This window comes from Lithobates pipiens, unplaced genomic scaffold (genome assembly GCF_037356315.1).
Source record: "Lithobates pipiens isolate NorthernLeopardFrog02 unplaced genomic scaffold, aLitPip1_a1.2 Scaffold_13, whole genome shotgun sequence".
Taxonomy (NCBI): domain Eukaryota; kingdom Metazoa; phylum Chordata; class Amphibia; order Anura; family Ranidae; genus Lithobates; species Lithobates pipiens.
Genome location: NW_027507718.1, coordinates 67,344,047 through 67,371,475, shown reverse-complemented (window position 1 = coordinate 67,371,475; position 27,429 = coordinate 67,344,047). Strand labels below are relative to the sequence as shown.

The 27,429-nt window shown below is 41.8% G+C and overlaps 1 protein-coding gene and 1 long non-coding RNA gene across 5 annotated transcripts in view; one reads left to right on the top strand and one right to left on the bottom strand.

The window, feature by feature from the left end:
• The window catches only part of LOC143974098 (uncharacterized), a 141,473-nt gene extending 139,382 nt beyond the window's left edge, over nucleotides 1-2,091 (top strand). For all 4 annotated transcript variants that reach the window (XR_013272162.1, XR_013272164.1, XR_013272161.1 and 1 more), the window contains one exon: nucleotides 1,528-2,091. This is a non-coding gene — a long non-coding RNA (uncharacterized LOC143974098). The remainder of the gene's footprint in view (nucleotides 1-1,527) is intronic.
• A 2,809-nt stretch (nucleotides 2,092-4,900) lies between these two features.
• The window catches only part of LOC143974097 (cyclin-dependent kinase 4 inhibitor B-like), a 54,645-nt gene continuing 32,116 nt past the window's right edge, over nucleotides 4,901-27,429 (bottom strand). The window contains exon 2 of the mRNA XM_077475159.1: nucleotides 4,901-7,288. Coding sequence (XP_077331285.1) covers nucleotides 7,031-7,288 — 258 coding nt within the window. The 3' untranslated portion in view covers nucleotides 4,901-7,030. The remainder of the gene's footprint in view (nucleotides 7,289-27,429) is intronic.

Sequence of the window (27,429 nt, the reverse complement as noted above, 5' to 3'; positions counted from 1 at the left end):
TGCTGTGAAAAAAGATCCAAAATGGGTGTAAAAAACAAGACTCACCCAAACAAAAAACACTGTCTTTGCAGTTTCTGGTGGGGCCCTGCCCGGTCTCATGGGTATTCAGCCAGACCTGAGCAGCAAGGGTTGCCAACTAAAGAATCTGTGTCCTCAATTCTTTTCACAAGGTGAGATGTCAGGGGTCTGTTTAGACCCCTGATATTTCACCCAAGCCCCCCAAACAGCCTTGTAAAATAAATAAAACATTGTGAAAGATAATTTTAAAAATATAAATAAAAAACAAATTATAAAAGATTTTAAAAAATTTAGCCAAAGGTCCTAATTTGATAAGTGTGCAGGTGTGGGTGAGTGGCCCAGAATACACACTGTGTTTGAGGTCGTACACCTGCACCTACACGCCTGTCAAATTAGGACCTGTGGCTGTGTTCTTACAGCTACTGCATCCCTATAGCGTAACATAGGCTGTCTGCACACAGCAATAGCCACAAAAAACACTGATTTACACTGTACAGGCCACAGCACCCATTTACACACAAAAATGTACTTATTAACTAGACAGATGTGCATGTGTGTTTAGTTTCAGATAGATTTGTTATGTTACTAATTTTGTTTCCTTATGGAATTCAATTACTTAGGTTTCAGAATTTGTTTATTTTTATTTTGATTTGGTTAAATTTTGTTTTCTTTAACTTCATTTCATTTATTAATTATTGAACGAATTCCAACTTTTCAGAACGATTAGAATTTGGATTGGTCGAAAAATGATCGACCAATTAAAATTCTTTATAAAGAATAGATGGTTGTTAAGCAGTGTCACGGGAAGCCAGCCGCCTGTGTCCTTAACAAGCATGACTCATTAGCTCCGCGCACACCGCCCAGGGGGCTGATTTGTGCAGGGTGATACGAGCTCTCTATCAGCTGGTGCACTTCAATTAGCACCAGCTGTTCAGAGTTCTGGGTGCCTATATTTTCAGTACCGTCCTGACTGGCGTCTGCAGACTTCACTTGCAGGACGCCAGTTGGACAGGCTGTCTCTCTTTTCTAGCAATCCTGTACCTCAAAGTAAGTAACCAAAGTGCTGCTTTGCTTCTACTTAATTCTCTCGTATTTACATTATGGCAGTTTATGTCTCTTTCCTTCCATCTATACTACTAACGGGACGTCTGTATTACCAACAATGGAATACCTCTATACCTGCAATACTGAGACTAAATACTTTAATTCCCCTTATTTCACTGTATAGTGAGCAGGTTATTTTAATATATATATATTACACAGATGTATCCTTTTGGTACACTTTTGGTGCCCGATTTTTAATACTTTTAATACTGCATTATAAACCGTTACCTTTTCCTATAAACTATACAGCTATTTCTTATACTCCTTATTATTTCATTCATATTCCTTAATTGCTGCACCGTTTTCTACCCAGAACTTTAATGTCAGCCCCAGTGTTTCCCTGCTCGCACTGCTCACTTCCTGGAGGACAATTTTTATTTATGTCTTTTTTTTTTTTTTCCTTAGGAGTAGTTCTGGGTAAAGGACTATTAGAGCTTCAGTCCACATGAACTTCTCCTCCTCTTTTGGACTGCAGAATTTCCTTTAGACCACATCCGCATGATATCTATAATACTTGCTGGAACACAGACAAACTGTGGGTTGTGCCTCGAACACTGGCGGAGTCATTCATACCTGCATGGTCCTGTATAACTATCTGTTTTTATCAAACGGTACCTGTGGGTTATTATCATACCTATTAGCAGTATTGTAAGTATCTATGAACCACTCCTTATAATTACTTGTTGTTTTCCTGTCCCATTCCCTGCCTAGTTATTACCTGATTGTGACACCTTGTTCCCATTTATTTATTTGATTCTACAAAAATGTTGTATTTACACCCCTGAAGAAAGATATGCTTTGTCAAGCTCCGAAACGCGTAGGGTGGTGCTTTCCAAATGAACGATACGAAATAACCAAGTGTAGTACTAATACTGGTTGTATATATACCCGTTGGTGTACTTTTTAGATGTATACTGTATACTGAATTGCTTTTTGTCTGTTTTATGTAATAAAATAATTTGTATATCATTTTAGTTTGTACGTGCCTTAAAAATCCACCCCCAGGGGACTTCTTTTCTATTATTTTCTAGGATGTGGCACAACAAATTCACGTGGCCCTGTCATACCCTCCCTTTTGTTATGGATTTTGGGGGGCCCATGACATTTTTTTTTTTTTTTTATATTTTGGTGTGGACCCGAGCGCCTGGTATGGACTCAGGGTACCCCACACCATTTTTTCTTTACATTTTTCTATTGCCGGCCAATGTCGGCATTGTTTTCTCTACATTCATCTGTCAGTGGGGAAGCCAGCTGACAGATAATGAGTCATAGTTGTTAAGGATGTGGGAGGCCAGCTTCCCAGCCCAGTGCTTAACCACTTCAATACAGGGCACTTTCGCCCCCTTCCTTCCCAGCCCAATTTTCAGCTTTCATCGCTCTAGCGCTTTCAGTGACAATTGCGCGGTCATGCTACACTGTACCCAAATGAAATTTTTATCATTTTGTTCGCACAAATAGAGCTTTATTTTGGTGGTATTTATTCACGACTCCATTTTTTATTTTTTGCGATATAAGCGCAAAAAAGCGGAAATTTGGAAAAAAAACTATATTTTCTTTTTTCTATTTTAAAAGAAATCCAATAAAATCTGATTTTGTCATAAATTTATTCTGCTACATGTTTTTGGTAAAAAAAATTCCGTTAAGTGTATAATAATTGGTTTGTGTGATCACGGACATATGTACGCAAATGATCATGTACATATGTGTGCAGGTGATCACGTATATATGTGTGCAGATAATCATTGGAACATGTGATTTTAGTGGGACATATGTGGGGGACATGTTTTTATTATTAGGGACATGTGTTTTTATTATTTGGGGACATATGTGGGGACTGTGTTTATACTGTGTGGTGTGTTGTGTATTACACTAGACTGATGATCAGTGAGTAAAAAGCTGTAAAAACAGCTCATACTCACTGATCATCAGCCGGCTGCAGCGATCTGCTCTCCTCTCCTCAGCGATGACTTCTGTGTGAGGAGAGGAGGAGCCGATTGCCTAGCAACCGGCTGTTTGTTTACATCACATGACGGCCGTGATTGGACACGGCCGTCATGTGATCAGGAGGGCCAATCAGAGAGCCCTCCTGCCGATCTGAGATGCGCCGTGTCCGGGTGACACGGGCGCATCGGGATCGCACCGCTGCGCGGGCACGCGCGCGCGCGATCCCGCTCCTTCTGATGGACGTTCCTGAACGTCCTATCAGAAGTAGACGGCTCCCACCCGGCCGTATATGTGCATTGGCCGGGTGGGAAGTGGTTAACAACCAGCTATACTTCTGTCCAGTAATAATGGTTTTAGTGTATTTTTAGCAAAATTATGATTTTAAGATTTTCGGGTGCAGGAGGCTTTCAGGTAGGCTGTACAGGGCCCTGTGATTTCTAACAGCAGCTCTGGTGCTTTACCACAACATACTGCATTGCAAAAATGCAGCTTTGTGTCGGGCAGATGCTCAGGCTCAGGAGAAATGTGCCATGGCAAATTAATACAAAACCAACCTTGGGCAAAACTTTTTTTTTTCATTTTGGATAGATGGTTGTAACCCCTGTAAGGTTTGTTTTTTCCCTTTTTCTTTCACTTTCAATGATAATGGTAAACAGGACAAATAGAAAGGGTGAATCTCCTTAATGGGGACCAAACAGCAATAAAAACTAACAGGGGTCTAATCCCTCTCCACTATATAAAAAACGAAAAAAAAAAAAAAAAAAAGCTTTGCCTTTTAGTTATACTTTTAAGATGGTAATAAATAAAAAATGTGGATACATTGCTTCCTGATTCTAAAAGTTTATTTTTACATAGCATATATATATATATATTTTACACAGTTATCATTAATATGTGTGATCACAAATATATTAGATAGTAATCATCACCAGAGTGCAAACAATTCAAAATAAATATACAGTAGAATGATTTAGGGTCCTCTCAGACTGCTCCATATGTGTTTTTTGGTGCATTTTTATGTGTTTTTGGTGCGTTTTCTGGTTGCCTGACTCCAATATGCACCTGTGAAACATGGACATGTGACTCAAAAAGCACACCGAAAATGAAAGCTAGCTATTTTTATTTACTGACAGTATTGAGCATTTTCTTGTTTTATATGCAATTTTATATGCGATTTATGCACGTTTTTGGCAGCATTTAGCATTTTCTTGTTTTATATGCGCTTTTTTAGTAACACTGTTCACATTATATGTTCACTAATCTGCACTTTTTTGTAAGTTGCACCCAACAACTTTCTTCATATATTTTAGTGCTGCACTTTTCTACACATTTATTTTATACCTTATAGTGCTCAGCTACTGCATGCTGTTTTTTTTACCAAGCGCGGATATTACAACCTTTTTTAATGTTAGGTATCTATTTACTCTGTGTAACATCATCTTTCACATTTAACAAAAAAAATTGGGGTAGATGTTGTGTTTTGTTCTAATTCATTAAAGTGTATTCGTTTAAAAAAAATTGAGTTTGAAAAATCACTGCGCAAATACTGTGTGACATAAAAAATTGCAACACCCATCATTTTATTCTTTAGGGCATCTGCTAATATATATATATATATATATATATATATATATATATATATATATATATATATATATAAAATGTTTGGGGGTTCTAAGTAATTATCTAGCAAAACAAATAATCGATTGTTACATGTATTAGTGAAGTGTTAGAATTGGCCCAGATGCAATGTCGTTAAACACCAAAAGTGCATCAAAAACTGATCAGTATGAAAAGACCCTTATTTATCTAAAAGAAACGCTGTACTCTAGGCTTATATACAATTGCCATTTATTGGAGGTACATTTTCTTAAAAAAACAATTAAATATATTTTAATACAGCTGAGATAGTTACCTGGAATTGCCTTTGTACCAGCTGCCTGTAATCACATGTACAGCAGTACACAGGGTGGTTGGGTGTATTCCTTGATACAGCACTGGACATTAAGGTGCATTAAAGACATTCAATGAATGTCTCCTGATCTGGTCACTTTGACTGTACCTTGAACCTAATGGTTAACCACCCAGAAAGTAGAATTACTGTTTTAGTGACAACGTGGTTGGGCATGTTAGAAAACGATGCCCAATTGCTAGTGTTCCCATTGAGGTAAGGCAGTGCCAAAGCCATTCATTGAGTTCTAGGACCAGCTTTGCACAAGCTATATACTTATGGGGGAGACATAGACAAGTCCTCATCTGTGTGCTGCTGCTCTTCTGCTGTCCAATATTCTGGCTTGGGCAGGAAGGTTATACCACATTCCTAACCTAAAGTGGTGTCATCCTCCTGGTTATGATAGGGGCATGCTTATTAGGGTCAGGTTTGTCAGGTCCAACTGTTTACAGCTTTAATCCCATTCTTGATTATGTTTTCCTTCCTTGCACCCCTTCTTCACCCAATTTGCCTACTGGAGATCTGAGTGTATTCTGTGTGTAAGCTCTATGTTAGGCCTTGTTCACACAGGGTGTACTAAAGTGCATGCCTAAGGAGGGCCATGTTTACCCGCACAGGATTTCTGTGCATCTCCGTGCAGACAGCCCCATTGCTCTCAATTGGGACACAGCTAGGGTTGCCACCTTTTCTTCAAGTCAAACCTGAACACTTTAGCGGAACACAGCAATTTTTTTATTTTTTTTATATATATTTTGCTATTAAATAACATTTCTAATCATAAGAAGTTAATAACAAGTTAATAACAAGAGTTCTCTTTACATCAGAGTCCACAGAGTTCCCCTTTACATCAGAGTCCACAGAGTTCCCCTTTACATCAGAGTCCACAGAGTTCCCCTTTATCATCTGAATTTGTAGAGATCCCTTTCACTCCCAGTCCCAGGGGATTCTAACATAAGGGATGTTCTGGGAACCCGGATTTAAGGGGGAACACTGAGAACTCTGATGTACGGAGAGGACTCTGATGTAAGGAGGAATGTTGTAGCCTCTGATGTAAAGGGGAACTAAGGGGTGCTTTGAGAATCCTGAATTACCTTAGCGTACTCACTCAGAGGCAGGAGAGAGAAGGAGGGAGAGTTCAGTCACAGACAGGGATGGATGGTGAGCTCACTCACCCCTTGGCAGCCAGCACCTCTCATCCAGATGCACCTGGAAGCCATAATCTAGTCTAAATAATGTGTCCAGGTTTCAGGCAGTCTGAAACGTGGACGCATGATTCCAAACTCAAACTGTCTGTGTGAATCCTGGACAGGTGGCACCCCTAGACACAGTAACTTCAAGGACACAGATATTTCCCCCAACCTGACATCTGTGCAGGTGCGGGTGCATCTCCCTGAATGCATTGGGGTATTTGCACTATACGCCAGATAGGGAGCAGCTTCTGTGTCCATGCAGGTGCTGCATCCCAATTGACATTGATATGACTGCCTGCATGGGCATGCACAAAACACCTGTTTGAACAAGACCTTAGTGTCAAAGCAAGTGTTAATTACCTTCTCTGCTCCCCAGCAGAACAGTGCTCAGGCTTGTTGGATAGCCCTGAATGAGCATAATTCATATGTAATAGATGATACATTTGTTTAGCTTGGTGATACCTTTCTAAACCTACATAATTTACAATAGAAGAAAATTTATAGAAAATAGCAAAGGCAGTAAACTGTAAAGAGTAACGTTCTTCATTTCCAACACTGTTGCTCACCCATTCCTGAGAGCATGTCATCATAGAGAGGCTGTGATGACAGTGGCGCTTAACTTCAAGAAATGTGATCGACAGCCCAGCGGAACAGGATTTTGACATCAGCAGACAGAATGCCACCATCAAATGAATAAAATGACACATCTATTAAACAAAATTTTATCCAGACAATTTTTTTGCAGGTAATAATACACTGATTAATTTTAAAGTGACACGTTCTTCTAAGCTTGTCCAGTACAGTAAATCTGTAATCTGGATTCTCAGTGAGGTAGGATTCCGAGCTGAATCAGTTGGGCCCGAACAGAAGCTGAAGCCAGATCGATGGGACGTTGGCCAAAATTGTCCTCTGGGTTGTATAGACTTGCTCCTCCCTTTAATAGTTCGAGAAGTGTGTCCACAAATCCTTCACGAATGGCATCATGAGCTGGGCACGTGCCAGTTGAGGGGTCAGGGATTAAAGGGTCAGCTCTATGCTCAATAAGTAGCCGTGCAATTTTCGGGCATCCCATCTTCATCACCTTTATTTGTGATTCAACAATAGGTGGTGGAGGAATGGTGGAGAAAGAGGGAGAGGAAAGAAATAGAGAGATTAATTCAGTCATTTCTACTCCAAGCAAATAAACATTATTATTTATATACTTATTTGTCATCTTTTCAAAGTACAAACATCTTTACTGAAAATCAAAGTCCTCTGCAATAACCAATATAGATTCTAAAGCCCCATAAACACTATCAGTTTTCCTGCGGATTTTTGTCTTCAGATTTAACAAAACCATGTAGGGGCCTGCCTGATTGTATGCACATTGGAACTCCTAAGGTTTGACCTCATATTATATGGTTTTGGTAAATCTGAAGGAAAAAATCAGCCGAAAATCTGATAGTGTGTATGGGGCTTAAGGGGCAAAGACTGCCTTAGGAATTTAAAGTAGTTCTTTAGTTGGTGCTTTCTTTCAAAGTTGCTATTAAAGATCCAATCTGGTTGCATTTAGGTTCAAAATTTTAAAAAATTAAGACGCAACAGTTCCGGTACCATATTTTTTGGGGGCAAAGGCAGAAGAAATTGACCATATAAAGATGACTAATCAAACTCGAAAAAAAAGAAAGTATCACACCCGCTAAAAAATTTTAAAATAAAAGAATGCACTATTTTCACCTAACCTCTTTAGGCCTCATTCGAACCCCTTAAATGCTGCCCTCAAACACAACAGAACTGGTTATCCTAACTCATAATCTGACCTAATGCCTGAACCAAACCCTTAAAGTGGTATTAAAGATTAATAAAAGAAAAAAAAACAACATACATGTTATACTTACCTGCTCTGTGTAATGGTTTTGCACAGAGCAGCCCTGATCCTCCTCTTCTCAGGTTTCCTGCTGGTGCTCCTGGCTCCTCCCCTTGACCAGTGCCCCCAGTAGGAAGCTGTTTACTATGGCAACTATGGTGGCACTGGTTCATGCTCGCTCCCAAAACCAGCTCTATGCATCCATAAGACTCAGAGCCATGGCTCAGCCCCGTCTCCCGCTCTCTTCTCATTGGCTCACTGGCTCCCACTGTTGTCTCAGCCAATGAGGGGAGCAAGTCTCCTCATTGGCTCACTGGCTGTGATTGACAGCAGTGAGAGCCAGTGGCTCCCACTGTTTTCTTAGCCAATGAGGAGAGGGAGTCCCGGGACAGCGCTGGATCGAGATGGGGCTCAGGTATTGGGGAGGGGAGCAGCACAAAGAAGCTTTTTTACCTTCATGCATAGAATGCATGAACGTAAAAAAAAACTTCAACCTTTACAACCACTTTAAAGTAAGAATGCATTACTTTAGGGGGTGTGGTAGTAGGATCCACCTATCATATCTGGTGGACATGCCCTAAGGTCAGGAGATTTTGGATCAGAGTGTACAATTTCATCTACACCCTTACTAATATAAACCTGACAAAATCAGCGAGGCATGCACTTCTAGGCGGCAGGATAGTGGAGGCCTCTTATGCAGGCCATACACGGTCGAATTTCGAACGAATTTTCTTTTCAAAATCAGAAAATTCGTTTTTTTTGTGATCCGATGATGCCACCATTGATTTTCGAAATTCGGCCGACCAAGCCTTCAATTTCACCTCATGTTGCTACAGAAAAGAATTTTCTTGGCTGGGAATCTTCTTTTCTCTCCGTACATTTTCTTTTATCTCCGTACATTTTCTTTTATCTCCGTACATTTTCTTACGTTTCTCGCACGATTCTCCCATCATTGATCAGAAAATCGTTCGTTTTTCTAAAAATTTCCAACATGTCCGATTCCTCAAACTTTATTTCCGCACGAAAATCGGCTGTTGCTGCAGCCCACTAATGGTGCGAAATTCATACGAAAATTCTTAGATACGATTTTCGAAAGAAAATTCTTTCGAAATTCGAACCGTGTATGGCCGGCATAAGACCCAAAGACGACTCCTTACGTTTATATTTATTTCTTCAAAAATAACCATAGCAAGGAATTGGAGATCCACTGTCCTGCCAATCGCACAGCTTAATCATAAAATGTCATGGCTTATGATAAATGAAAGGTTAACAGCTCTAGCACAGGATAAGATGAAATTGTTTCATAAAATATGGGACCCATGGATTGAATATCTGACGAATAACCCCAGGACACTTGCAACCTAAATATAGAGAAAATCCTAGAGAAATGGGCCTCAGGGCGTGGGACCACAGCCCATAACTCTTCCCCCACCACCCTTCTTTAACTTTCCTCCTTTCTCTCCTTGTTTTACTCAGCTCTCAATTGCGAAATGATCTGTAGCACAATATTGTTATCATTCACTCCCGACAGAGCTTGGCCCACACGGGCTATGTTAGGTGATACCTGCCTGGTGGGAGGACCCAGATTCCCCTGAAAAGTAGTTGGGGGACTGGGTCGTCTCAGTGGGTGGGGATTATGTGGGAGATTTGGATAGAAAATGAGTTACGGACCATAGATGCGGTCATTACATATGAAGTTAAAAATTTATAGCAGACTATAATACATATGCCATATATAACTTAACAAGCAAAATGTAGTCAACACTGGAAGGAAATGATGGTCTAGGTATGACACGAGAGGAGTAACTCCCAAGTAAATCAGAAGACTATATGTATAGCTCTTTGTACAAGTTGTATTTTATATAATGAACAGTCAAGACCTTTGTTCAATACGTTGTAAACCTTTAATAAAAACTATTGAAACTAAAGTAAGAATGCAAAAAATATACAGTGCATTTCTGCAAAAGATACACATTTCCTGAATGTAGACAGGGCCGTTTTTAAGGCAGGGCAAAAGGGGCAGCTGCCCTGGGCCCTGTCATTGTTGTGGGGCTCAAAGCAGCTGCCTCATACTTGCCAACTATCCTGGTTTAAATTCCCTCGTCCCTTGAGGTTTTGTGCTGTGTCCCAATATCTCAGTGTGAAGTGCTGCTACTAATGCTGCCCAGATATACCTTTTTGTTGTGTACAGATGACTCACCTGCAGACCCTGTGTTTACATGTAAATTACCAGCATCCATACGTAAATAGCGGCGGCCAGTGGCATTGATATGCATATCTTGCCCCCCCTGAGGTCATATCCACAGTAATCTCTAGCAGCCAATTAACAACTAGAAATCATGTGCTGTAACCTCTAGCAACTAATCAGTGAGCCGTAATGTGTGCTGTAATCTCTAGCAACCAGTCAGTGAGCGGTAATGATATACTGTAACCTCTGGCAACCAATCGCAATAGCTGCCTCATCTGATCCAGTAAACTGATTTTGAGTCTAGATGCTATTTATTGTATGTCTCAGGTGGAGAGCGAAACTGCATGGGGGGGCCCAAGAAAAGTTTTGCCCAGGGTCCAATCAATGTTAAAGACGGCTCTGAATGTAGAACAAGCCAAGTGCCGCTCTAGGTGAACTATCAAAGCCTCCTTCATGCAAGTGTAACTCAAGGATGCTGCAGATCTCGCCTGTAAGACCATGAAAAAACAAAATGTCTGTAATTTGCTGCACTTTTCGATTATCTTTATTATAGTATCACATCACAGGCATAACAGGAACAATAAAAGGTAGCGCATTTAATGCTAACTACTGCGCTTACTCAAACCTTTTTTTCATCACACTATGTTGTATAGGCACATGACAAAAGTGAAAATAAATCAATTAATTGATTGGAAGTTGCCTCCCACTGATTCCAGTGGGAATCCAACCCTACTCATATCCTCAGATCTTATGTGTAATGCCACACATGCTACAATCATTAAAATCCCTATATCAAAAAAATCACATATAACCCACAGCTCATCCCACCAGCTTGCACATCACCACCACAAACCAACAATAATAGCGCGTAAAGCACCGTAACACAATCTGTGGGGAGATGACCTGCGGGAAAGCAGAACAACACTCCCAACAGGCTGCGTAAGCCAATGAAGGCTCTTCATATACTGTCGGTGATAAACTGAAACAATGTAACAAATCTTTAAAAACACATCAAAACAAAAGAAAAAGCGCAGTATTAGAATCTCGGACTCCCAGTGTATATTCCCTAAGAAGTTGCTGTCATAGGTAAGTCGGGATGGTCTGTATGTGCATGTAGCATACTAAACAAATCCATACCATGTTGAATTGTGTTACACTATGAAGGCACACATGACACAGATATACCATAATTCTATTCATATTATACATATCATTACATCATGTAAAAATGCCTCTGCGTCAGCCTGCATACACATCCTAGGAGTAGGCAACCTGGAACGCTCCAACTGTTGTGGAACTACATTTCCCATGAGGCATTGCAAGGCTGGCAGGTACAATTACTCCCAAGAGGCATGATGGGACTTGTAGTTCTGCAACAGCTGGAGGGCCTCTGGTTGCCTACCCCTGCTATAATACAATGATATAGGTGCAGAGACATCCCAACAAAAAAACTGAGGCAAAATAGACCTCATAATTTATTCATAAAAATGTATAAGATGCCACTTAAAAATGTAAACCCTCTGGAATTCTGGTACGTAGGGGAAATATCCATTATACCTCATGCTTACATGATAATCTGAGTAAGTCACCTCCTCTTTTAGGAGTGACAGCCTTCTCTACAGATTGGGTGCGAATCGCCATTGTATTTCCCACATGAAATTCATTAACCACTTGCTGACCAGGCCTTTTCTGGAACTTTTTCTTTACAAGTTTAAATTACTATTTTTTGCTACAAAATTACTTAGAGCCCCCAAACATAATATATATATATATATATATATATATATATATATATATATATATATATATATATAGATATACACATACATATATATATGTATATATACATATACATAGAGTGCCTTGCAAAAGTATTCACCCCCTTGGCATTTTTTGTGTTTTGTTGTCACGACCTGGAATTAACATGGATTGTTTGAGGAATTCCATCATTTAATTTACAGAACAAGCCCACAACTTTGAAGATGTTTTTTTTTTTGTGAAGCAAACACAAAATAGGACAATATGAAGTATAGAGTGCAAATGCGCTACCAAAAAGTGTTAATAACCAAGAAAAAGTGCTTAGTGTGAAGTGCTTAGTGTAAAGTGCTTAGTGTAAAGTGCTTAGTGTGAAGTGCTTAGTGTGAAGTGCTTAGTGTAAAGTGCTTAGTGTGAAGTGCTTAGTGTGAAGTGCTTAGTGTAAAGTGCTTAGTGTAAAGTGCTTAGGTGTCCGTTTATGAAGCAGTGATCAGTGGGGATCCAGAGGATCGCCGCTGATCACAGCCCATAAACAGTTTATAAACCAGAGATAATCAGGGGAGAAGTGTTTGAACTTGTTCTCCCGCCGATTATCTCCGCACACTGAGAATCCTCATTGAATGACACAGTAATGGCCACTTTATGAAGCTGGGATCTCAGCGCTTCACTGGCGATCTGTGTCAGAATTCACACTCCCCGATTCACCAGCTCAGAGGTGGAGAACCGGGGAGTGAAGAGAGAATCTGGGGGGATCTGAGGAGGAAAAAGGAATATAATTAACTTCCTTAAGCCTCGTTCAAACCCCTCAACACTGTAACCATGTCCCCCTGTCATATTTATGTGTATACATATATATACATATATATAATGTGTATATGTATATATATATAATGTGTGTGTATATACATGTATGTATAATGTCTGTGTGTGTATACATGTATATATTATGTAGGGGGACTCTTTATTTCACTAACAATAATCACACCGTGTGTCAGTGTATTGAGCTGTGATAATTTATCACTGCTTAATAAATTGACATCTCTGTGTATCGGTGAATTTCTAGTACTGTAATCTCGTAAAGTCTCACGAGATTCCAGTATTAGGGGCCGTTCTCCAGTGTTAGAAGCGTTTGTAGATCGCTTCACTCCTCCAAGGGTGAAGCGATCTACTCCGCTTCATAAAGTGGCACACAGAGGAGAAAGATTTCCTCTGTGAATGCCGGAGAATGAAGCAGTGAATAGATTTCACTGCTTCATAAAAGGACACCTTAGTGTAAAGTGCTTAGTGTAAAGTGCTTAGTGTAAAGTGCTTAGTGTGAATGCTTAGTGTAAAGTGCTTAGTGTAAAGTGCTTAGTGTGAAGTGCTTAGTGTAAAGTGCTTAGTGTAAAGTGCTTAGTGTGAAGTGCTTAGTGTAAAGTGCTTAGTGTAAAGTGCTTAGTGTAAAGTGCTTAGTGTGAATGCTTAGTGTAAAGTGCTTAGTGTAAAGTGCTTAGTGTGAAGTGCTTAGTGTAAAGTGCTTAGTGTAAAGTGCTTAGTGTGAATGCTTAGTGTAAAGTGCTTAGTGTAAAGTGCTTAGTGTGAAGTGCTTAGTGTAAAGTGCTTAGTGTAAAGTGCTTAGTGTGAAGTGCTTAGTGTGAAGTGCTTAGTGTAAAGTGCTTAGTGTAAAGTGCTTAGTGTGAAGTGCTTAGTGTAAAGTGCTTAGTGTAAAGTGCTTAGTGTGAAGTGCTTAGTGTAAAGTGCTTAGTGTAAAGTGCTTAGTGTAAAGTACTTAGTGTGAATGCTTAGTGTAACGTGCTTAGTGTGAAGTGCTTAGTGTGAAGTGCTTAGTGTGAAGTGCTTAGTGAAACAATAAAAAGCAGCTACATTTCTGTAGTGTTGCCAATGGTGAAGCAACGCTAATTAGTTGAAGATAAACGGGAATAAAGTATTAATTACTTGAAGATGCCCGGAAATAAAGTGCTAATGAACAAAGATACCAACAATATTTCCCAAAGTGTATCTTATCAAAAAGATTTCCTATAGATGTAATCATTCAAGATAATAATCAGTAAAAAATAATAATTCAGTGTGAATAATAAAGTGCATCACATCATAATAGCATTCAATATAAATCAATTCTGTGAAAAAAGGTCAATAGTAAAATGTATCCAAAAGGATATAATGATTCAAAGATAGTCTCTTGTTCGAAATTTAAATCAATAAATTCCTGTGCAGGCAAGTGGAGATGAGGGGCAGGGGGACAGGTAAGGGAGTCCAGTTTACAGATATAAATTGATGATAGAGAAAAGGTCCTTTCAGAATCCTCCCTCAGTGGTACTAGCTTCTCACCTTATGGATAGACCCCAAAGGGTCTAGTAGTGCATCAATGAACGACAAGACGGTTCCTTTACCCACCTTGGTGTAACAAAGACAGGGAATCACTGCAGCTTTTCCTGCAATCTCCACGGTCTTTTTCCTGAAAGAAAATATCTCCAGGTCCATGGGATCAAGAGCTCCCTTACCTGTCCCTCTGCCCCCCATTTCTGCTTGCCTGCACAGGAATTTATTGATTTAAATTTCCAACAAGAGACTGACTATCTTTGAATCATTAGATCCTTTTGGATGCATTTTACTATTGGACTTTTTTCACTGAATTGATTTATGGTGAATGCTATTATGATGTCATGCACTTTATTATTCAAACTGAATAATAATAAAATCGCAGCTAAACGCAGTGTGTGAATGGGGCCATAGGAAAACATTGTGTGCTTTTAGCTGCGGTAGAAACTATAAAATCCGCAGCTAAAAGCACAATTCTATCCGCCCGTGTGAAAAAAAAATAATTGAACTAAAGGCTGCAATGTAACAAAATAGGTAAAAAGCAAAGGGGGGTGAATACATTGCAAGGCACTGTGTATGTATATATATATATATATATATATATATATATATATATATATATAATTTTTTTTTTAGCAGAGACCCTAGAGGATAAAATGGTGAGCAATAATATTTTATGTCACACTGTATTTGCGCAGTGGTCTTTCAAACGCAATTTGTTTGGGAAAAAATACACGTTAACCACTTAAGGACCGCCGTATTGCCAATGTACGTCATTGCAATGGCATGTACAGGCACAAGCACGTACATGTACGTGCTTGCCTTCCAGCGGGTGGGGGGTTCGATCAGACCCCCTCCCGCTGGATACGGCGGTCCGTTTCGCTTCAGGAGCGATCCGGGATGAGGGGATGGCCGTTGGTTTCTGGCCATCCCCTCTCGATCGCTCCTGGCGAATGTGAAGCTTCCTCCCACTGTGTATTGTATACACAGGCAGGGAGGAAGTGATGTCATTCTCCTCGGGGCGGTCTTTTTGACCGGACTACAAGGAGAAGACAGAAAGTAAGTGTGCACCAACACTACACTGACATGTAGGCACACACAGGCAAACAAACCCCCCCCCCCGATCCCCCCCGCCCCCCCCAGTCACAGTGTCACTGATTGCAGTGATCATTTATTTACTGATCACTGCATTCAGTGTCAGTTGTAAAAGTAAAAACTGTCAGGGCAGTTAGTGTTAGGTCCAGGGTAGCCCCCTATCACCCCCCAATAAAGGTTTAACCCCCTGATTGCCCCTAGAGTTAACCCTTTCACCCCCTTTTGCCAGTGTCACTAAGCGATCATTTTTATGATCGCTGCATTAGTGTCGCTAGGTAGCTAGTTATTTTTTTTAGGTTAACCGCCAGGTTTTTATAGCGCTAGATACCCCGATATACTACCCAATAATGGTTTAACCCCCTGATTGCCCCTAGTTAACCCTTTCACCCCCTTTTGCCAGTGTCACTAAGCGATCATTTTTCTGATCGCTGCATTAGTGTCGCTAGTGTCGCTAGGTAGCTAGTTATTTTTGTAGGTTCACCGCCATGTTTTTATAGCGCTAGGTACCCCGATATACTACCCAATAATGGTTTTAACCCCCTGATTGCCCCTAGTTAACCCTTTCACCCCCTTTTGCCAGTGTCACTAAGCGATCATCTTTCTGATCGCTGCATTAGTGTCACTAGTGTCGCTAGGTAGCTAATTATTTTTTTAGGTTCACCGCCAGGTTTTTATAGCGCTAGGTACCCCCATATACTACCCAATGATGGTTTTAACCCCCTGATTGCCCCTAGTTAACCCTTTCACCAGCGATCACAGTATAAGTGTCACTGGTGACGCTGGTTAGCCAGTTAGTTATTTAGGTTCCCCGTCAGGTTTTTATATAGCGCCAGGGACCCCCATATACTACCTAATAAAAATGTGAACCCCCTGATTGCCCCTAGTTAACCCTTTCACCAGTGATCACCGTATAAGTGTTACGGGTGACTCTGGTTAGTTTGCTTTTTATAGCATCAGGGCACCCACCATTTATTACCCAATAAAGGTTTAACCCCCTGATCACCCGGCGGGTGATATCAATTAGGTTTTAGGGTCAGGGTCTGCGTCGCCCCAGGCAGCGCTAGGTTAGTGCCAGTACCGCTAACACCCACACGCAAAGCATAAACCTCCCGTAGTGGTATCGAATCTGAACAGATCAATATCTGATCTGATCAGATCTATACTAGCATCCCCAGCAGTTTAGGGTTCCAGAAAAACGCATTGTTAGCGGGATCAGCCCAGATACCTGCTGGCACCTGCATTTTGCCCCTCTGTCCAGCCCACCCAAGTGCAGTATCGATCGATCACTGTCACTTACAAAACACTAAACACATAACAGCAGTGATTGCAGAGTCAGGCCTGATCCCTGCGATCGCTAACAGTTTTTTTGGTAGCATTTTATATTTAAATCCGGAAGGCAGTGCTTGGTTTTCGGGGTCCCGTACGTGGCTAGGCTCCCAAAAAGTCCCCCACATGTGGTATCCCCGTACTCGGGAGAAGCAGCAGAATTAATTTTGGGGTGTAATTTGACTTATGCCCATAGCATGTGTGAGCAATATATCATTTAGTGACAACTTTGTGCAAAAAAAAAAAAAATTGTAAAATTCCTGCAACTTGTGGCAAAATATAAAATATTTCATGGACTCAACATGCCCCTCAGTAAATAGCTTGGGGTGTCTACTTTCCAAAATGGGGTCATTTGGGGGGTTTTGTGTTATTTTGGCATTTTATGGCCTTCGAAACTGTGATAGGTAGTGAGGAGTGAAATCAAAAATTTGCACCCTTAGAAATCCTGAAGGCAGTGATTGGTTTTCGGGGTGCCGTACGCGGCTAGACTCCCAAAAAGTCCCACATATGTGGTATCCTCATACTCAGGAGAAGCAGCAGAATATATTTTGGGGTGCAATTCCACATATAACTATGGCATGTGTGAGCAATATATCATTTAGTGACAACTTTTTGTAAACTTTTTTTTTTTTTTTTTGTCATTATTCAATCACTTGGGACAAAAAAAAAAAAATATTCAATGGGCTCAACATGCCTCTCCACAACTTCCTTGGGGTGTCTACTTTCCAAAATGGGTTCATTTGGGGGGGGTTTGTTCTGCCCTGCCATTTTAGCACCTCAAGAAATGAGATAGGCAGTCGTAAATTAAAAGCTGTGTAAATTCCAGAAAATTTACTCTAGTTTTGCGCAAACCAATAAATATACGCTTATTGACATTTTTTTTAATAAAGACATGTGGCTGAATAAATTTTGCCCTAAATGTATGACTAAAATTTTGTTTATTCGATTTTTCTTATAACAAAAAGTAGAAAATATCATTTTTTCTCAAAATTTTCGGTCTTTTTCCATTTATATCGCAAAAAATAAAAATCGCAGAGGCAATCAAATACCATCAAAAGAAAGCTCTATTTGTGGGAAGAAAAGGACGCAAATTTCGTTTGGGTACAACATTGCATGACCGTGCAATTACCAATTAAAGCAGTGCAGTGCGAAATTGTAAAAAGACCTCTGGTCCTTAGGCTGTTAATTGGTCCGGGGCTGAAGTGGTTAATCAATAAAAATTAAAAAAACACAATATTTATCCCAATTTTTGTATAATGTGAAAGATGATGTTACACCGAGTAAATAGATATGTAACATGTCATGCTTTAAAATTGCGCACGCTCATGGAATGACACCAAACTTCAGTACTTAAAAATCTCCATAGGCGACATATTAAATTTAGTTACAGAGGAGGTCTTGCACTAGAACTATTGATCTCACTCTAACGATCATGGCAATACCTCACAGGTGTGGTTTGAACACGGTTTACGTATGCAGGAGTGACTTATGTATGCATTCGCCTCTGCGCATGAGCACAGAGGAATAGGGCATTTTAAAATAAAAAAAGTTCTTATTTATTTCACTATTTATTTTTACACTGTGCCTTTTATTAAATTTTTTAATCATTTTTATTTCTCTTACAAGGAATATAAACATCCCTTGTAATAGAAATAAGCATGACTGGTCCTCTTTATTTTTTATAAAAAATTTTCCCCAAGAACCGAAAGTGACAGACGTCGCTCCGGTCCTCCGGGGGCATAGAGCCGAGTGGGGGCCATCTTGCCCTCACTCAACTTCCTGCCCAGCAATCAACTGCATCAGATCTCTTCCAGCTCTGGTAAGCTTGGAAGCAGCGGGGGCACTTCTCCCACCTCTAAAGTGATCGCGTTGCGAATGTGCCTGCTGGACTACTTTTATCAGATGCCTAATCGGCCATTGTAAAAAAACGATACCGGGGGTTATGGCAGTGATGTGTCAACACTGGTATCTTGTTTCTTAATGCTATCATACACATGATCCCTAAAGCCGCGTACACACATAGCCGTCTGTCCGACGTACTTAGTTTGGCGGACTTCCCGCCAGACTGTCCGTCGGACTTTCCGAACGAGCTACTTGCCCACACACGGCACTTTTTCAGCGGACTAATACAGCGTACTAAGTCCGCCGTACTATCCGCCCTACTTTTGAAATGAACGGACTCGCCCACACACGCGGAGGAAAGTCCGCTCATTTCGAGCGCGTCTCCAGGTAGGCGGGGCCCGCGAAGGAGACGCCGTTGGCCCCGCTGCCTGGGATGGACTTAAAGGGGAACCCCAACGCCGAAAAAAATCGGCGTGGGGGTCCCCCCAAGTCCACAACAGACCCTTGTCCGAGCACGCTACCCGGCCGGCCAGGAAAGGAGGGGCGAGCGAGCGCCCCCCCCCTCCTGAGCCGTACCAGGCCGCGTGCCCTCAACATGGGGGGTGCCTTGGGGAAGGGGGGCCGTGGGGCCCCCCACCCCAAAGCACCTTGTCACCATGTTGATGAGGACAAGGGCCTCTTCCCGACAACCCTGGCCGTTGGTTGTTGGGGTCTGCGGGCGGGGGGCTTATCGGAATCCGGGAGCCCCCTTTAATAAGGGGGCCCCCGGATACCGGCCCCCCACCCTATGTGAATGAGTATGGGGTACAATGTACCCCTACCCATTCACCTGTCAAATAAAGTACAAAAAAAACGCAACACACAAGATAAAATAATTTATTGCACAGATCCTGGGGTCTTCCGTCTTCGGGGGTCTTCTCGCCGGACTCCTCCACTATCTTCTTGTAGCTCTTTTACTAGCGGAGGAGCCCGGCATTCTTCTTTGTCGCCGCGGCCTCTTCTTCCGACTTCGGGGGTCTTGTCTCCCTCTTCGGTTCTTCTGCCGGGCCACCACGCCTTCTTATAGCTCTTTTACAGGCGGTGGCCCGGTCTTCTGTCGCCGCCGCCGCCGCCTTCCGTTCTTCTTCTTCTTCTCCTTCTTCTCCTGGAGATGTTGACTCGACGTTCTCTCCGGCCGCAATGCCAGGGACGCGCTGCGCTGCGACTTATATAGGGACAAGGGGCGGTGTCACATGGGTTGGTGTCACATGGGTTGATGTCACATGGCGACAGTCCCAGCATCCTCCGGGACTGTGACATCGTAAGGGGGCGGGGTCACCATGTGACACCAACCCATGTGACACCAACCCATGTGACACCGCCCCTTGTCCCTATATAAGTCGCAGCGCAGCGCGTCCCTGGCATTGCGGCCGGAGAGAACGTCGAGTCAACATCTCCAGGAGAAGAAGGAGAAGAAGAAGAAGAACGGAAGGCGGCGGCGGCGGCGACAGAAGACCGGGACACCGCCTGTAAAAGAGCTATAAGAAGGCGCGGTGGCCCGGCAGAAGAACCGAAGAGGGGGACAAGACCCCCGAAGTCGGAAGAAGAGGCTGCGGCAGCGAAGAAGAATGCCGGGCTCCTCCGCTAGTAAAAGAGCTACAAGAAGATAGCGGAGGAGTCCGGCGAGAAGACCCCCGAAGACGGAAGACCCCCGGAGCTGTGCAATAAATTATTTTATCTTGTGTGTTGTGTTTTTTTTTGTACTTTACTTGACAGGTGAATGGGTAGGGGTACATTGTACCCCATACTCATTCACATTGGGTGGGGGGCCGGAATCCGGGGGCCCCCTTATTAAAGGGGGCTCCCGGATTCCGATAAGCCCCCCGCCCGCAGACCCCGACAACCAACGGCCAGGGTTGTCGGGAAGAGGCCCTTGTCCTCATCAACATGGGGACAAGGTGCTTTGGGGTGGGGGGGCCTTGCAGCCCCCCCTTCCCCAAGGCACCCCCCATGTTGAGGGCACGCGGCCTGGTACGGCTCAGGAGGGGGGGCGCTCGCTCGCCCCTCCTTTCCTGGCCGGCCGGGTAGCGTGCTCGGACAAGGGTCTGTTGTGGACTTGGGGGGACCCCCACGCCGATTTTTTTCGGCGTTGGGGTTCCCCTTTAAGTCCATACCAGGCGGCGGGGTCAGCCGCGTCTCCTTCGCGGGCCCCGCCTACCTGGATACGTGCTCGAAATGAGCGGACTTTCCTCCGCGTGTGGGGGCGAGTCCGTTAATTTAAAAAAATAGGGCGGATAGTACGGCGGACTTAGTACGCCGTATTAGTCCGCTGAAAAAGTGTCGTGTGTGGGCAAGTAGCTCGTTCGGAAAGTCCGACGGACAGTCTGGCGGGAAGTCCGCCAGACTAAGTACGTCGGACAGACGGCTACGTGTGTACGCGGCTTTAGGCACAACAGCAATATTTACCCCCCCCCTTTTTTTCATTTTTTTAAAAATATATTTTTTAAAGGTATAGCGCCAAATCTACTTTTTCCTTTCTTCCTATTTATTTTCACCCATTGGATGGTAATATTAGATAGAGGCAGCTCATACTACCGGTATATCTGCTCTATCCATAGCGCAATCTCGTTTTCCTTTTCAATACCCAAATGAGATAAAGAAGAAGTGCAATAAAGCTTAAAAATTTATTTATTTAAAATTTATTTATTTAAAAGATAACGCACTCACATTTCAGTCGGGTGGAGCTGCTCTGTGATGTCATCATGCAGGCTGGCCAGTCCCGTGGCGGTGCTGTGCATACTCATACCATTTGCTTGTTTCTATTGAGATGTGAGTGCATTATCTTTTTAAATAAATGACTTTAGTTTTGTATGAATCATGTGTATTACTTATACTAGCGTTGGATCATTTAATGGTATTTTATTTTTCATACAATAAAAACTATTAATTTAGTTTTTTTTCTACCGTATATCCATAGTCCATTTTTTTGTTTTTAATAGAATGGGGAATGATTGAAACCCCTGTCAGTTTGTTTTTTGTTTTTTTATTTTTTCTGTTTGTATCCGGCTGCAGGGCAGAGAATGCCGCGGCTGCTTAAGATTGGCACAGTTTCCTGGCGGGATCGCGTGGGTGGGTTCAGGCTATTATCCAAACTTGCCTGAGCTCATCCCTAGTCACCAGGACAAACAGGGAGAGGAATCTCCCCAGCAGGAACACAGACAGCAATAATTACCTAACATACTGTATGTTGTTTAACCAGTTGCCTGCCTTCCGCGTGTTACAAACGTCCATAAAACCCCCTCCTCTATCCACAGGGCGTCTGCTGTTCCTCCTGGAGACCGCCTGCAGTTCTCTCCCCTGCTTGTCCCTGTGCACAGTCTTCCTCATTGATTGATTACTGTGACAGCCAAATACAATGATCATTCAGTGTAAACATTAACATAGTAACACTCTAGCTGTCTTATCTTGGTTCCGGTATCTGTGAGTGAGAGAGCTGCAGCTAACAGAAGAGTTTTTTTTTTTTGTGTGCACAGGGAATTAACTCTTAATTAACCTGAACAGGCCCTCATTTTATTATTTAAACCATTCATTTCAGTTTGCTCACTGTGTATAAGCACTATTTAACAGTTTCATCTACTGTTCCATGTTTCTATTTTAAATTGTTTGTTGGAAAAAAAAAATATTGTACAACACTTATATACATTGCTATGTCTAAAGCAGAGTTCTGCCCACAAAAAAAAAAATTAAGAATCAGCAGCTACAAATACTGTAGCTGTTGACTTAATATAAGGACACTTACTTGTCCAGGGAGCCCGCTAAGTCGTCGCCTCAGCCAAATTTTCGGACCGACTGCCAGGTGCTGCCGCAGCTATTCCTGGTAAAGGAACCCGGCAGTGAAGGGTTTTGGCTTCACTCCTGGTTCCCTACTGCGCATGCGCGAGTTTCGCTGCACATCCTGATTGGTCCCTGCTTTTTTCTGAGACCTGTGCGTCTCCCAGAGGACCGCAGGGGGGGGGGGGGGGGGTAAGGAGGATTTGCCTGACATTGTGTAGATGCAAACCACTTGCCGGCCAGCCACCACACTTATATTGTGGCAGGTCGGCTCTCCGGCAAGAACTGGCGTACCTGTACGTCGGTCCGTGCATGTGAGATTGTGGGCGCCCACGGGGCTGGGGTCCCGCGATCGCTGTAAACAGAGGAAGAACTGGGATCTGCATTTGTAAACAAGGCAGGTCCCTGTTCTGACAGGGGCCCTGTCAGAAATCTGTTGTTCCCAGTGATTGGGAACCGCAATCGCTGTCATGTCCCAGGCAGCCCATCCCCCATCTCCATCTATACCTGACTCCCCACACTTAGCCCTTGTACACACGGTCGGACATTCCGACAACAACATCCGTGGTATTTTTTCCGACTGATTTTGTCCGAAACTGGTGTTGCATACACACGGTCGGACAAAGTTGACAGAAAATCAGATCGTTCATAACGTGCTGTTGTTTTAGATACGATGGGACTACGTTCAGGCTAGTAGCCAATAGCTTTGGTCTAGGAATTTGATCTGAGCATGCGTGGCACTTTGTCCGATCGGAATTCTCTACAAACTTTGTCCGATCGGATCATGTTGTCAGAAAATTTTATATCCAGCTCTCAAACTTTGTTGATCAGACATTCCGACGGAAAAAGTCAGATGAAGCCCACACACTGTCGGATTATCTGACAACACGGTCCGATCGGACATTTTCTGTCAGAATGTACGACCGTGTGTACAAGGGCTTAGAGTTTGTGCACAACATCTGCACACAATAAGGGGGACTCTTCTCAAAGATTAAGAATTGTATTTTCTGTAACTTCTTCTGTAATTGTGCCACAAATGTTTTTGGGCTTGTGGCATTAGGATTTAAAGTGATCAGTCTGACATAAAAAAGGGTCATCCTCTTCCCTTTTGTACCTGGGGTCATAGGTTCTTTCAGGGACTACTGGCTACAATTATTTGTCTTATTGTAAATTTCTTGGCATTGCATACCCTTTGCATATTTCTCAAGAGTAAGAGTTTGACATTGAAAATTACTTGCCCAAGCCGTTCTTTTTTTTTTCTGCTTAAGTAAAGTAAAGTCAACTTACCGTAAGTAATTTTTCTGCAGTTGGTACCTTTGTAACTGCATTGTTCTTTTAAAACATGTCAGAACCCATTGTGTCAGTGGTGTTGGGAGGCTTGCAAGGTCAGGGCAACCTTTGGAGTCAGTCATCTTCCAGTGGCCCTTGCGGTGGCACTACATGCCTTATGTGTGGTCAGCCTTAGAGAGATTTCCTCGTTCAGTCATCACATGCTGGCCAAAGAACTTTACAACATGTCACTGAGTGACATTTCAATACATTTCATTAAAAAAAAAGTAAAATACATCGGCACTGCCTTCACTGCAACACACCAACGCAATACACACCAATGTAACACAGTGGATGGTGTGATTGTACCCTAAATTAGCAAACATGTAGCATATTTATGATCAACGTTGGACTGCCTTTTTAAAGTGTGAATAACAATTCACCCAGGGTGCATGCACAGGTTAGGGTTTGGTACAAATTTTTCACAGGAGCACTGACCTTTCTTTCTCTTCTTTCTCTTTGCGTGGGGTTCTACCTTTAACTCAAACAGCCCTTTAGTATATGTTCCCCAGGGAAATTCCCAGTCCCCCTGTGCCATTTGTTTGATAATCCCTTGCCTATTAATCTAGAAAATGGCCATTAGTGATTTATAACATTGAGCTCCCTTTGATTTCGGAAATCGGATTTTGCACCTGAACTTTACGCAAGTTCTCCGAAAACCCCTCGAACCGAACCCAGGTATGTTTGGCTCATCCCTATTCCTAATCTATCCCACAGATTGAAAAATATGATGCTGAATCAAGAGTCCTCCCTAATAATTTATTACACATTGCAATCAATAAATAAACGCAAACAACCAGGGAAATCAGAGACATGAGGTTACTAGATGCTGATTTTATCATCCAATCATGTGCAAGCTAAAATTCTGTTTTTCCTTGCATGTGCCCCTCAGATTTACAGCGACTGCCCCTCTAAGTGCACTTGCATTGCACTAGTAGTGCAAAGTGGACTTTCCTTTAGTAAATCAATCCCTATAATTTTTGGAGAATGCGCTTTTGTCTGCTCACTATTATAATTATAGTTACATAGTTAGGTTAAAAGAAGACACAAATCCATCTAATTTAACTAATAAATGATGCTTTTTTTTCACGATTATTACTGTAAATACTTCATTAATATATATTTTTCGCCACACATTTGGTGTATGTTCACATCTGTAACATTTGGGACACATGATAACAAAACATGAGCCAAGATTAAAAGAAGTTAACAGGGACAGCTGGTTAAAAACAAGGGATAGGGAATCATTCTTTGTAATGCACCTTTTACATTTTTTGTTTCCAATTATTTATTTTTTTTACTGTCTTCAGAGGTGGTGTGATGAGGGGTTTATTTTCTAAGAAGGATTTTAATCAAACCATGTACTGGAACATCTGCATGATAATGCTGAGCTGAGAAGGGGATTTCCTAAAATAAATTATGAACAAGTCATGTGTTGTTGCAACACTTCAAAGCAACCCTTCACAGACAAACCTAACACATATGAACTACTCAGTATATGAACCATTTTCCATTCCAGTCTCTCCCCAGAGACCTGGTTATTCCCCTTATTTTCCTTTCCACACAATTGTAGGAGCCGAAACCAGGCTATAAATTACAGAATTACAGACTACACTCCAAAGGCATTCTTCTCCCCTCCATCATAGTCTTGTATCACTGCTCTGTAAATTCCACCATGCCTGGAAATTACTTTATCTATATGCAGGTGGTCCAGGATTTTTCTGTTTATAATGGCAACAAAATCATGTATTTGTGATTATTATTATTATTTAAGGTACTTATATAGTGCTCTCAATTTACGCAGCGCTTTACATATACATTGTACATTCACATCGGTCCCTACCCTCAAGGAGCTTACTATCTAAGGTCCCTAACTCACATTCATATACTAGGGCCAATTTAGACAGAAGCCAATTAACCTACCAGCATGTCTTTGGAGTGTAAGGGGAAACCGAAGTACCCGGAGGAAACCCACAGAGGTACAGGGAGAACATGCAAACTCCAGGCAGGTAGTGTTGTGGTTGGGATTCGAACCAGCGACCCTTCTTACTGCTAGGCGAGAGTGTTACCCACTACAAAATAAAGGCTGGTCTGATGCTGCCAGCACACTGCTCTAAGCATCACTACCTAGAAACACTGAAAATATCACATTTCTCTTTATCCCCTGGTTTTTCCATACTTTAATCTCTCTCATTAGTTGAAGTGCCCCATGAAGGAACTTAAACAAGTTCTAGAGTCCGAGACAAAGGAGAGAGGTGGGATCTTATATGAGGCACACGAAGCATGATTGGTAAAAATAGTCAAAGGTAATGACATGTGTATTTCATAAAAAAAGATAGATGACATAGCACTTTGCAGTTGTTACACATATGGAAATGTCTCGTGTATATATATATATATATATATATATATATATATATATATATACATACACACACACACACACACATCAATAACATTTAGCATAACGCAGTACATAATGTGTACATACACACAACTATAATCATAATACTATAAGTAGATGGTATTGGGAGCTGATAAGCACTCCATGTCATATAGTTATTGTTATAGCAAAAAAACCTAATGACAACATTTAAAATAAAAAACATAGATTGAAAACATCACTGCATCCATAAGAGCTTGACGCATTTCATGGATTGCTCCACTTCCTCAGGAGCAGTTGCATGATACGTATCTGCAAAAAGGTGCATAAGTACCAATTTAATATACTGGTTGCCCCAACCCACAGGAAGGGGGAGTGGGTGAAAGGGGATTGTAGCAGGGAAGAAATATCCATCCTTGAATACTAACAGATTGGCTCGGGGTTCAAGCATGCGGTACTAAACGATGGGGGCTGCTGGGAGTGTCTTTCCTGGGAGCTGTGGTATTGCAGACCCGCAGAAACCAAGACACACACAAAAGCACTATCCCAGGGAGGTATGGGTCTCCATGTAAAAATCTGGGGCAGTGCATAGTGGTATCTTCAAAGATTTCTATAAAGCCCCATACACACGATCAGACTTTGTACAAACTTTCCCTTGGATTTTTGTACAAAGGGCGTTGGCTGTAAGTTTGTATTGCATACACACGATCGGCCTTTTTAGGCAACAAACACGAACGTAGTGACCTTTCAACGTACTTATGACACTTCAAAAGAGGACGTTTAATTACTCCTTTGGTTAACTTCTGCATTGTTGTCTGATCTTTTGCATTGGTTCTGAGCATGCATGCTTGTACTTTGTACAAAGTCCGATGGTTTTGTGTACACACGATCGGACTTTGCTCCATCGACTTATGTTGTCAAAAAGTTTGTCCGTTCGCACAGCCAACAAAAGTCAGATGAAAACCGAAAAAGTTTGTCCGATGGAGCGTACACAAGGTTGGATGTTGCCTCAAAACAGATAATTTGCATGTTTGTTGTCAAAAAGTCAGACCGCCTGTAGGGTCTTTAGAGTAATGGATTGTATATAAAATATTGAATGTAACTACTACCATAGATGAATGCAACCGATAACCAATGTGACTCAAAAGAAATGAGTTCTAGAGTCCACTATTTAATTTATCAATTATAATTCAATTTTTTTATTTGAATGTTCTAAATCTAAAATGAGTATAATACTGTAAAAATCTCAATGGTAATAATAATAATAATAATAATAATAATAATAATAATAATAATCTAAAGAGTAGGTAATTACAATTCCAACCTAAA